The sequence below is a fragment of the Elephantulus edwardii genome, unplaced genomic scaffold, assembly GCF_000299155.1.
Source record: "Elephantulus edwardii isolate Elephantulus edwardi_28Jun2011 unplaced genomic scaffold, EleEdw1.0 scaffold00171, whole genome shotgun sequence".
Lineage (NCBI taxonomy): Eukaryota > Metazoa > Chordata > Mammalia > Macroscelidea > Macroscelididae > Elephantulus > Elephantulus edwardii.
The window spans coordinates 4,640,517-4,653,745 of NW_006399921.1; the positions used below are offsets into that span (position 1 = coordinate 4,640,517).

Consider the following 13,229-nt stretch of genomic DNA (forward strand, 5'->3'; position numbering starts at 1 on the left):
GCATGCCTGATGGACTGCAAGTCTGGGACCAGTAGGAGATCAAAATGAGAAAAAAGACAGAAATCTTCCCTCGCCTCACGTGTCACTGGCCAGCTGAGCTCCAAGGTCACAGGGGCTGAGGCCAATAGCTGGTTTCAGGAAAGCTGCCAACTGGCCACTAAGTAAAAGCAATTATGGATCACAGTCATTAGAGGCTGTGTTTCTTTGGAAAGCACAGCCACAAGGAGCATTGGTAATGAAAACACTCATACTGGCCAGAGTGTGGGAAGATCTGCATAACCTCCACATTGCTGGTAACCTCACTATTAGAGATTTTCTAGAAAGCAAGTGGACAAATCACTTAACAATACTTTACAGCATGTGCACCTTCAACTCAGTGACTCCTTCCAGAAACTTATGCAAGCAAATATTCATGAATTTGCGTAAGATTTATGTATAAAGGCATGCATTGCACCATTTTTTATTCTAGCACAAGATTGGAAACAACCAGCACCACCAACAATAACTGGATGGTTAAATAAATTATGACATAGCCATATGATCAGAAACGACGCAGTCATTAAAATGGCATTTATAGGAAAAATACTGAGTGGCATGAGGGAAATGCACAGCATGTCAGTAAGGGATAGGTGGACAGGTGATAGAAGGTCATGGGGAAGTGTAGTAATGGGCAATCATCAAAATGTAATAGTGGCTCTTTCTAATCGGTGGGCTTATCAATGAATGGTTTTTCTTTCCTTATATGCACTTGTCTGTATTTAATAAAATATCAATAATTAATTGTATTATTAAAAAATAATAACACAGGCCAGCCTCTTTATGCTGGGAGTCCAGGCTCCAGTAACAGCAGGAACTGAGGAGTCTTCCTTTTCTCCACACGTCCACCCACAGAAGGGACACTCATCCTGTTCCCCACCTTCCTGGAGGCGGACTCCTCGGCCAGTACCTCTATCACTCTGAAACTTGGAAGAGCTCTGTCATCCTTGCTTCCTTTCTTTATCACAGCCCCAGACACGACAGAGGAAAAAATAAGAGAGAAAAACATGTGTCTGAAAGAGAGATGGGTATATACATAGAGACATGGCTTTGGAGCAGTGGTAAATCACTATAGCAACGAGCTGAAGGGACAGTCGTCGGTACTGAGAGAACTCATTCAAATCTCTTATTAACTCACAGAAAAAAAGTAGTTGAGGAGGTGGCTTGGGAAAGAGAGGAAGAGACAAACATCCAAGTGTGTGTGCGGCTCCTTGCAGCGTGGCAAAGGTTAACGAGGAGCCTCTCGCCCTCAGTGGAAGATGGCAGGGTTGTGCTAGAATGTGCAATTAAAACGGCATTAGAAGAGGCCAATGTGCCTGCAGAGGCCTGGGGCTCTGCAATCTGGGGAGGAGCTGGGCAGCAGGATCCACTCTATTGGAGGATGGAGAGCTAGCCAGCTACCAGCCTAGGAACTGATGCAGGTGACCCCAGAGCTGCCCCACTGTTTGCAGCAGCTTGGCCTGACTTCTCTCTCACTCTGTCCAGCTTCTATGTGGCTTATTCTGACCACGTGTTGGCATGCTGCCCCTTCACATGCAGAGGGAGAAGGGTTCAGGTTCAGAGTTAGGTTTGCTATTTACAGGGCTGCATCTCAGATGCATTTTTAATCCCACAGTCTTGGTTTCTTCATCTGTAGAGTGAAGATAGTACACCCACCTCCCACTGTCGTTAAGAGGATGGTACTGAGCAATGACGTGGAAGTACTCGGTAAATTGTGCTGGGCTTACAACCAGCAATGCACACTGGTGAGACTGTTGTGGTTGAAGTGGAGAAACACTCTGTACCACTCAGCAAACAGCCACTGCTGAGAGTCCTTAACCATCCTCTCCCCTCCCAGGAAACCAGGCACTTCTCCACAGAGACCCTGTCAAGGTCAAGCATTGGCCAGTGTCTAAGCTGGCTGGTGTCCTACTGCCCCAGGTATTAAGTATTCTCCTTCTGGTTTTCAGGAACATACATTGCCAGAAAAAGAAGTTGTTAGAGAGCCGTGCACAGAGCACTCGGGCTGGGAGCAACAGCAGGAGGGAGGAGGATTTGGGTAAGGAGAGTGCTCTCTGGTTCCCACCAGCCCCTTGCCCCAGACCCCCAACTGGCTCCCACCTTGAGGAGGATGATGTGGGACATGGAAGCATTGGCATGGATGATGATGGTGGCTGTCTTGTCATCTCGGATCTCCTTGAGGAGTGGGGTGGGGTCCCGGGTATCATCCAACATCCGGACTGAGAGTGTGTCCTTGGAGATGAGGAATTGCCGGAGCAGCTTCTCTAGGTTTAAAAGGCCTGGAGGAAGAGAGAGGATGAAGGCCCTGAGATCCTGAGGTGCTGGGGCAAAGCCGGCAAAGGCTGGCGACAGGGACCTACCCAACATCCATGATCCCATCCAAACACACACAGAATGTTTCTTAGCTCCCAAGGCCTGCCCTACTCCCTCCTGGAATGCTATTTAAATTGAGAAGGAAGCATCCGTGGTTGTGGAAGAGATTCCTGGTGGAGGAATACTCCCCAAGTGGCCCATACCTGGGGCTTCGCAGACTATCACTTCTGGGTTCCCCCCCCCTAATCAATACAGCCACTTATCCCCGTTCTGCCTTGTGTTCAGCCTCAGTTTCTCCCTCTGTGAAGTAAAAACTCTTACATAAGCCCCTGAGGCTTCCGTGAGGACTGAATGACGTGGTACACCACGCACTCAGCCCTGTGCCACGCGCATAGTGAACTCTCATTACGGTGACATCAAACACCATGAAAGCCTTCGTTTTAATTTTGAGGGTGGGGGAGCAGTCCTTTAAGATCATAAGAAAACAGATCTAGCAAAACCTCTTTGAACTTCTCAAAGAACAATAGCTGCATTAAGACAAGGTATCATTATGATTATAAAAAGAAGGCTTTGAACTACACTCCAACAAGCGACAATCTAGGGTCTAGAAGAAAACTGGAACACGTGATTGTGCACTAAGGGCTCTGTCTCCATCCTCTCTCCCCTACAGCTATCTGCTGTTTAGGGGGTGATGATGGGAACAGGGGCTCCAGAATGACACCACTAAGACAAAATGTCACTTCGTCTGAGAGAAAGCAGATGGAAAAAGGGTGTGTGTGAACATGCCCACATGGGTATGATGTGTGTGTGGTAGTCTGTGTCTGTGTACCCCAGCTGTATCTGTGAGTGAATGTGTGTTTTGGGGGAATGATCTCTTGGGGGTATGACGTGTGCGTGATAGTCTGTGCACCCCAACTGTATCTGTGTGTGTTTGGGGAGACTAGTCTCTTGCAAAAGTAATTCTAATGGAAAGAGATCTGGGGGCATTTGGTCCCCAAAACAACAACAGTACCATTTACTAGACCCTTAATGTATTTCAATAGAGTGTTGATCTCTTGGGGGTATGACGTGTGCATGATAGTCTGTGCACCCCAACTGTATCTGTGTGTGTTTGGGGAGACTAGTCTCTTGCAAAAGTAATTCTAATGGAAAGAGATCTGGGGGCATTTGGTCCCCAAAACAACAACAGTACCATTTACTAGACTCTTAATGTGTTTCAATAGAGTGTTGAGATTTCACCTGGTTTAATCTCATCAAATCCTCCTAAGAGTCTTATAAAGAAATCTAATCCCATAGGGTAGAGGGGAGCATGAGGCTCAAAGAAGATGAGTGGCTTGCCCACACACCACACATGTGGGTTAGGGGGACGTACTGGTTTTCTAACTTGTCAAAGGTCATGGTGCTACTGGTTTCTGACCTAGCTATGGGGATATCTGGAATAATATTACTGGAGGTCTTACATACAACCATCAAACAAAGACTTCTCCTTAAAAAGATTATTTGCCCCCCGCCCCCCGGTTCTTGAAAGTCAGATTCATTCACTGACTTATTCACTGTCACTGAGTCAAAACTGACGCAGAGCTGACTTGTGGTTGGGTTTCTGAAGCAGGACACTACATGGGAAGAACTGCCCATCTTTCTCCCTTAGAGCTGCTGATGGATTCCAAATGCCGGAGAGTGCAACTCCCTATCGACCACATCATCAGAGAGGTCAGACACAATCAGGAGGTGTGTTGAAGAGCATCTCACTCACTGTCCTCATTTTGAAGAAGGGTGGCATGATCGTCCAACCACACAAGGGCACGGCAGTACAGCAGAGACCTGGACTCTTTGTTTTCTGACATCAAACCTTGTTCCCTTGTGACCAGGTTGTCTCTTAGGACAAAACACACGTGAGGCAGCAGGCACATGACCCTTGGGAAAGGCCAGGGCATGTTCCTGGGGACGTTAGGGAAGGAGAGCCTATCCTTGGTATATGTTTCATAATGAAAAGTTTGACAAGATGGAGCAGGAGCTCTGGGTGGTTGCTGGTTGCTGCTTTGCTCCAACCTCCTGTCATTAGGTCCTGCAAAGGCTTCCCAAGCAGCTGGAAGGCCCCCACCAGGGGGAAGGGCTGGACCTTCAGGAGCAGCCCACATCGGTTGGCCTTTTCTTTGTAGGTGCCTTGGAGATTCATAAAGATCCACAGCGCTCTGGGAGGCAGCCTTAGGCCCCTCTCAGCCCCTCATCACCAGTATCCATAAAAGAATGTCAATACCTGGACACGCCTTACCAGCCAGAACAAGACCTGGGCCCAGGTACCCAAGTTCAAAGCCAGCCCTCACTTGCTGTGTGGCCTTGAGATGACCTTTGATGCTTCCTGCATCATCTAGAAAATGGATATAAAACCACGAGAACTCAATGAGATTCTATGGGAAAGCACAGTACACACAGCCGGAATGTCCATAAGTGTGCTCCTTCCCCTGTGTTTATTTATTGATGCAGGAGCTCAAGGGGCAGGCGTGGCCCAGTTAGGTGGCCATCAGCACACAGAACAGAGAGCCCAATGTTCAAGCAGCATTCACTGCACATACATGTGAGGCACTGTGCCAACAAGTCACTACGAAAAGAAGAGAGGTCAATAAGTCTATAATCAAGTTTAAATCTCACTCAAACTCAAAAGTCATTACATTCAAGTCAGAGCACACATAACTGACCCTCCAGTGGGTTTTCAGAGGTTGCATATTGCACTGGAAGAGGTTGCTCATCTTTACTGCGGAGCAGCTGGGGGATTCAAATCGTCCAGCTCTGAGCTGGCGGTGCAACTATCAGGCCCTTGCTGTGTTTGATACGGAGATCTGATAGCTCCGTGGTTAATGGCTTGACTGCTAACTGAAGGCCAAGGCTTTGAAACCACCTGCTGCTTCTTCGAGGAAAAGATCTGGAGAGCTTGTCTTATAAACATTATAGCTGGGGAAACCCTTTGGGCCAGTGCAACTCTATCATAGGGTTGCTATGAGTGAGATCAATTTGAAAGCATACTTCAATATTTTGCTCAGTGGTCTAAAGTGGTCTAAGGGAGCTCTGGTGGCCTAGTGGTAAGAAGCTGTGCTGCAATGCCAAAAGCACGTGGTTCGAATGCACAGGGTTCTCCGCGGTAAAAGGATGGGCAATCTCTTCTTGCAGGATTTACTGCCTCTGAAAATGCACTAGCAGGTCAGCTGAGTTGGCTCCAACTCAATAGCATGCAGCAACAACAACAACAACAAAGTCTGGTTTCTTTCAGCACCCTCACATTGCTGAATGGTAAGGAGTTATGCTGGCAACCAAAAGGTATGAGATTTGAACCCATCAGCTGCACTATGGGAGGAAGATAGACCATCTCCTCCTGTGCTGCCCCTGAAAACCCACCGGATGGTCAGCTACGGGTCGGTTCCAACTGAACAGCAAACAACAACAACACATTGCCCGATACCTAAAATAGATCTTATTCACTGCATTTTCCTCAGAAAATGAAAGATAAAGTGAAAGGAAGAAGGTAAGAATTGACTTCATTAAAAAAAAAAAATTAACAAAGAGTGAGAGAGTCTATAGAGCAGGAAACTCCTCGAATCCCAGCATATCGTTGGTTCAAGAAAACTCTGCCTGAGCAAATTATGGAAAAAGAAAGACCCTCAGTGAGTGAAGGGGCTTTGGAGCTGGTGCACAGGGCATGGGTGACGGAGGAAGGCCCACAAGTCTCGAAACTGAGAATCCCGGGAGCCTGCCTGGGAAAGAGGCCAAATTCCCTGGGCTTCTCCAGAGAGGCAGTGAAATTCAACGAGATGAGACAGGAGCGCTTGGGGGACGGCAGCAGGATTATGTACAGCATGGAGATGCCTGGCAGAGGCAGCCCGGGAGACCTTTATTCTTCCTAATTGATACCATGCCCCATGTGTCAGACAACAACCCTCAATTCCCACCCCCACTCCAGTATGCCTGGACGCCTCTTAAATAAAATATCTGTATATTAAATATCTCTGTGATAAATAAATAAATATATACATATACAATGTATTTATTTATTTATTATTAAGAGATATAATAAATATCTTTATAATAAGAAAAAATAAACAAAGGAAGCCTCACAGCTCCCCCAACTAGTCTGACACACTTCCTCGGCGTATTGAGGGACATGGGGGTGCAGTGTAGGAGGCAGCAAGACTTGAGGAGGTCTGTGTTCACACCAGAATCACAGCTAGTCATTCATTCTCAACCGTGACAACACCTGATGCAGCAAAAGTCTGCAGCCTCTAGATTCCAAAGCCCACCTCCGTCAGCGTCCTCATCAGTAAAGAGAGGCTGTGAAGAGGATGTCAAACAAGGCCAGCAACGTCACCTAGAAAGGCGTTAATGCATCGAGTCTCCCGTTCACCTCTGTCCTCTTCACATGCTGACCCACCCCGTTTCCTCTCTGGCCTTCTCGTGGTTCTCTGGCCACCGTCTCCCTCACTGCCTCTAACTTGATAGCTCTTACTCTCCAATCTACATACAGACTGTGGTTCTTGGTCACAACCACATGAAATACTTCACAGTGTATGTGTGTGTATATACATTTCTAAGTATATACAACAACAAAAACAAACCAGTTACTGAGTTGATTCTGACTCCTGGTGACTCCACAGGGTTTTTGCTGGACAACTGTTCCAGAATTAGATCGCCAGGCCTTTCTTCCAAGGTGTTTCTGGATGGGCTTGGATTGTCAACTTTATGGTCAGCAGTTGAGCACTTAACTGCTCGTGCCACTCAAGACTGCATATTATGTGCTGTTGAGTCAGAATCAACCCCCAGCCAACCCTCCAGCGAGTTTCCAGAGGCAGTCAATTTCAGGGGAGGAGACTGTTCATATTTCTCCCACAGAGTAGCTGTTGGATTCAAACTGCTAATCTTTAGATTGGCAGTGAAACTTCCATCCACTAGATAATTCTAGAACTTCTAGCCACTAGATGTAGATATTTCTATTTTATACACACAAATATACTTACACATCACTACTATCAAAGTCATTTCCAACCCACAGCAGCCTTACAGCACAGAAGAAGCAGAACTGTATTGGAGCTTCCAAGTCTGCACATCTTTACAGAGCAGACAGCCTTCTCTTTCTCCCACAGAGAGGTTAGCAGATTCCAACTGCTAACTTTTAGCTTTGGAGCCAAATGACTTAACACAGCACCACCAGAGCTCCTAAGAGTAAACCTAGAAACAATAAATGGGTAGACGCTTCAGGAAGCCAGATTTCCACTCAGTATGAGCACAAAGCTTCTACTGGGGACATCTGAAGAAGCAGTGAAATGTATTATCAGTAGTGAGTTCCCCATCACTGGAGGTAGTCAAGGAAAGACTGAAGTCTCCACCGAAGAATGGTGTAGTGAGAATTAAACCAGTAGATGGAAATGCAAACTAGATGACTTTTGATGTTTTTCTAGGCCAGAGATTATTAATTAATTATTAATTCTAGAAGTAAAAAAGATAGTATTTTAAAAATTTCTAACTGCAATCCCAGAGGTGAGCAGTTCAAACCCACTAGATTCTCTGCTGGAGCAGAAGGGACAATTTCCTTCTGTACCAGTCAGATCTGATTTGATGGCACACACACACACACACACATAATAAAAATTAAAAAAAAATTTCTAGGCAACAGGGAGATTTAGAAAGGGAAAGTCTGTTTAGTTCTATTATGTCTTAACTATATCAAAGATACATGCAACTCTTATAAAATAGGACTGACATTGGGGTTGCTGGGAATCTAAGAAAAGAGAGGATAAATAATGTATGCTGCATTGAAACAGATGAGGGAGAGAAGTGTTTGAAAGGAATATATGATTAGGTATTATTTTCACGACAAGAGTCCAGAAAGAAAGCTTCATGGGAGACTGGGGGGGGAATGTATAATAATGAAAGGTGGTGGGGTTTTTTAAATTTTTACTTTTCAAAGAAAAACCAGCTTAGGGGAGGGGTGAGCAGGGAGGAAAATGTGCAACAATGAACGAATGTAAATCAAAGCCTCTATAAACTTTCATTAAAATTTCAATTAAAAAATGAAAAGAATAAAGATATATGCAACTTTTTTCAGTCCAGTTTGGCAGTTTTCAATATATGAAACGCATCTTCTGTCAGAGGGGTTAAAAGCTGCCCTCCTCCCAGGATCCCTCCTCAACCTCCAATCCAGCCCTCCTCTCCTGTGGGGCTCACGGCCCAGTGGTGGGCCTGTCTGCCAACTCCAAGGCTGAGAGGGACCTCAGAAACCTATTAGTCTCACTCAGGAGGCAGTAGGATGGATCGATAAGAGACTCTGCAGCCAGCTGTTCTGGGGAGAGGAGGGAGGCTGGCTCTGGAACCAGAAGGCAGGTGATGGGGAGAGAAGGGAAGAGGCTGGAGAGGCTGAGAAAAGCACAGCCAGGGCTGGCCATACCTAAGTGGTGGGTCTGCAGGTGACATAGCCAACCCCTGCACCAAAAATAAAATAAAGACAACATCCCAATTCAACCACCCCCTCTTGTCCACTTGCACGTTCCTTTGGCTTAAGGCTTTGGTTCTGGAAAATGCTAATATTCCCAAGAAGGGCAGTATTTTTCAATCTTATGGGTGATACTTCAGAGAACGGCAGCAGGGACTGAATGAGAGAACAGAAGTTCAGAATTGTGCACAGAGTGCCCCAAATGCCTAATTCCCACCCTCATCAGGCACTATTTCTCTGGGTGCGTTCTAGCCAGAGACGGAGGATGAATATCTGAGGTGTCAACAGGTAAGGAAGGGGTGGAGAACAGGGGCAGACATGTCTTCTGTTGCTCAATCTTGCCCCAATCTACACCTGGATTTGGCCCCAGGAACAGGCAGTAAGAGCAAGATGCTGGTGGCAGAGGAGAAGGAAGGAGCCTGGGGGACACGTCACAGGCCAAGGCTTTTGCTGAGGAGAAGACTTTCTTCCTACCTGTCACCACTGAGACTGTTACCTTCTCTGATGGCACCTCTGCTTCAAGCAGCCTCTTCACTTTATGGGTCTGTCACCAACATTGGCCTTAGCTACAAGGCCCAGCAGGCATCCCTGGCCTAAGAATAACCTTCAATATTTGCTAAGATCCTTCATATACATGGTTGATTATATCCACACAACTCCCCTATGAAATGGGTACTATTATCCCGGCATAACAGAAAAAATAGCAGAGGAAAGTGAAGCTCAGTGACTAACTGAGCTGAAGTCATAAAGGTAGCAGCACTGCATTGAGCCAGGTTTCCTGACCCCCAGTTGACCACTCACGGTGGCATGGGAAGGTCTCAACTCCTTATAAGATGGGTAGGGTGGCGCAAAGCTTCTGTCTCTCCCAGTGTTAGAGAAGAGGTAGTAAGAACTGTGTGACCTTGAAAACGGACGTAATTTCTCCTTCCTTCATGCATAAAATGAGAATCCTAACAAAGCTTACTTATGTAGTTATCATGAGGTTTAAATAAGATAATTTGAAAATTAAAAGAGAAATGCAAAATCCTTCTAACAACTGTGCATCATAACGAACAAAAGGCCTCCTACGTGTGGAGCCTCCTGGGGTGACAGAGGAAGGTCCACTACCAACTCTCCCTCCTGCCAAAACTCACCCAGTCATCACCAAGTTCATTCCAATTCCTGGTAAGCCAGCATGTGCTGGGTAGAACTATCCGGCACAGCTGTTTGGGGGCTGTGACCTTTAGGAAGCCCACAGCCAGGCCCTCTTCCAAGGCTCATCTGAGTGAGTTCAACCTGCTGCGCTTCTGGCGAGGAGCCAAGCATCTAAGGCCCTGCTTCCTCCAGGGACTCCTACCACTATTTCTTTCACAGGACTGTGGCTTTCATTCCCTACTCCCTCCCCTCCGCCTCCACCCCTGTGACTCACTGCCAGCACCCGGGGTTGTAGAGTGAAGCACCAGGAATTGAATGTGTATCATGCTCTGGGCCCACTTTCCAGGGAATTGCCCTGAGAGGCATCACCTTCTCATGCTGAGGTTGAGAGTAAACTAAGACTCCAAGAAGTGCAGTGACCTGCTCAGCATCACACAACTACTCCAAAACCAGTCCTCGTTTTACCCATCATCTTCTTTTTCAATTCTTACTGCTGGATCACTAAGATCAAAGGATCAAATCTGCTCCTCTCCAACAACCTGGACCAGGTTCAGGGGCCATGGGGATAATGGCAAAGTCAAGCCTCACCTCCAGATCTCACTGTGCTCCACACCTAGCCTCATTCAAAAGAGATCCAAGGAGGAAGGAAGAAGTGGAAACATGTGCGTATCATCATTCTTATTTTACAGGCCAGACAACAGGCCATCAATCTTCTAAAATCACAAGAATAGTATACAAGTGTCAAGAGAGGTAGATACAGGACCTACCCCAAACAATGGTAAATTGGGGTGTTTTTTTAAAATTTTTTTTCCCCAGAGACTCATTATTATTATTATTATTAATAATAATTTTAATGAAAGTTTACAAAGATTTTGGATTTCCATTCATTCATAGTTACACTTTTCTCCCTGCCCACCTCTCCCCTTCAGTTCTCTTTTCTCTTTGAAAAGCAAAAGAAAAATTCTTTCATTGTTATACAATCCCTCCCTCCAAGGCTACTCCACTATGCAGCCTTCATTCTGGACTCCTGTCATGGCAATAATAGCTAATCATATATCCTTTTTAAACAATTCTCTCCCTCATCTGTTTCAATGCAGTATACATTATTTATCCCATCTTTCTCAGTCTCCACCCAACCCTAATGAAGTTGACAGCAATAAGCTGTCAAGTTAGAACTGACTCTGCCATAGATTTTCAGAGACTATTACAGGTAAGAGAAAGCCCATCTATTTCCTGAGAAACTGCTGATAGAGGTGGCCTATTAGCAAGAAGCTGTGCTGCAATCCCAAAGGCATGTAGTTCAAGGCCACCAGCTGCTCCACGTGAGAAAAATGGGGAACCTCCTCTCCTATGATTAACTGCCTTTGAAAACCCACTGGAGGGTCAGCTATGACTCAGTTCTGACTCTATAATACACAGTAACTTTGGACTGGCAGCACAACTAGGCGAAAAAGGAAAGTAAAAGGCTTGGACACACACACATGAAGGAATATTATTTTGAAGGAAACACAGAACATATTCTGCTTAGGAATATAAGGAACTGAAGGCTGTTTCTGGGTCTCTCTTGAGAGTCTTAAAATGCAGCCAGACTGGGGAATCTTACCAAACTGGCCTCTGAGGTCCAAGCTCTCTTTAGAATTCTCCAAATAGCTAATGTGTCCCCTTGCTTTTGGGACAATCAGGATGTCCCCCAACCCTGGGAACCTTATTGTACCTCCTCATGCCTCATCAGAGCTAGGTATTTGTAAATCAGTAATTCTGCGTGTTTTTTCCTATTAAAAGAAAATAATTTAACCCACAATACATCTCTGCTTAATCCAAAACTGGCTTATTAAAAAGCTACTTTTGGGAAGAAACAGAAAAAGTAACGTGATTCCCTATGGAATGACCTCAGTTATGCCTAATTTTTATGACTAGAAAATAGAATTAGATTCTGCTCCTAATTCTACTTGCAGTATCTCTCAGCCCTGCATTAATAAGGAAGATGGAGAGCGCTGCCCCTCCAGAGCTCTGAGCTGTCTTTCACTCCACACCCTCATTTTCTCATCCTTTGATTAGAATTTTAATCCTCTTTGCCCTCGAACCTCTCCTGCTCTGTCCCACCTTCCTCCCCCTGGCCTGAGTGGGGATCACAGTCACTCATCAGCCTAGACTGATAAGTTTTTCAAGTACCAGTGGAATCGCATGACTGCTGAGCCTTCCTGGCTGCTAGGCGACCTGCTCCCTGCCTGGGCAGACTCGTCCTCTCCAGCACGCTGTCTGTGCTCAGATGCACCCCTGTTCCAGAAGAGGGGGCACTCTGCTCCAGACACCCTAGCTCTTTGAAAGAGACTGTGCCTATGAGTTGGACCTGGCCCCTGCCCCACCCCAGCTGCTGATCAGCCCCACCCCAGCTGCTGGGCAGCCCCGGGTGGAAAGGGGCTATGAAGGAGGAAGTGTCAGGTTGAGAGGCAAAACAGTCTGAGTCAGTCTTGGCTTTCCTATCTATCCACTGTGTAGCCTGACAGAAATAATCTCAAAGCTTCAAAGACCTCCTTTACAGGCTTTGAAATTACTAAGGGGGGACTACCATCACCACTCACGGCTGAGTTAATTCCAATGTATACTAACCCTGAACGACACAGAATTGCCCCACAGAGTGGCTGCTGGTTTTGAATTGCTGAACTTTTGGTTAGAAGCCCTATGCTTATTCCACAGTGCCACCAAAGCTCTTGATTTGAAAAGGAGGGTAAAAAAATGTGAGAGTGCCTTGACCTGGGAGGCAACAATACATAGCCTAGTGCTCAGCGCTTGGCAAATGGTTAACAATCATGTGAACAACTTATTTTCCAAAGCCTAAGAATTAACAAGGCTCAGCCTATAAGCACATGCCTACAAAGAGGTCTGGCACCTTACTGGTTAGGAGCTTCTCTGCCAACCCAAAAGCACACAGTTTGAATCCATCAGCTGCTCCACCTGTCAGTTTGTTGTACTGAGATAATTCGGGATTGTTGTGATACTGAAAGCTGTGCACTGGTGTGCCAAAGCCATAAGGGTTACCCATGGTGGACAGGATTTGGTGGAGCTCTCTCAGACTAGGAGGCAGGATTGGACATCTACTTCTTAAATAGCAGGCCTTTGACAACACTATGAACACTGGATAGAACACGGTTCAAATCATTTGTTCATAGGGTCGCAATGAGTCGTATTCAACTCAATGGCACCTAATGAAAGCATGACTGTATTAGAAGTTGACTCAGATGTAAGTAAAGTACCTGATTCTGATTCAGTA

General features: G+C 46.0%; 1 protein-coding gene across 1 annotated transcript in view; it reads right to left on the reverse strand.

The window, feature by feature from the left end:
- Positions 1-13,229, reverse strand: part of GRIK4 (glutamate receptor, ionotropic, kainate 4) — a 496,433-nt gene that overhangs the window by 236,725 nt on the left and 246,479 nt on the right. Inside the window, exon 6 of the mRNA XM_006895612.1 lies at positions 2,137-2,315. Within this exon, the coding sequence (XP_006895674.1) occupies positions 2,137-2,315 (179 nt within the window). The remainder of the gene's footprint in view (positions 1-2,136; positions 2,316-13,229) is intronic.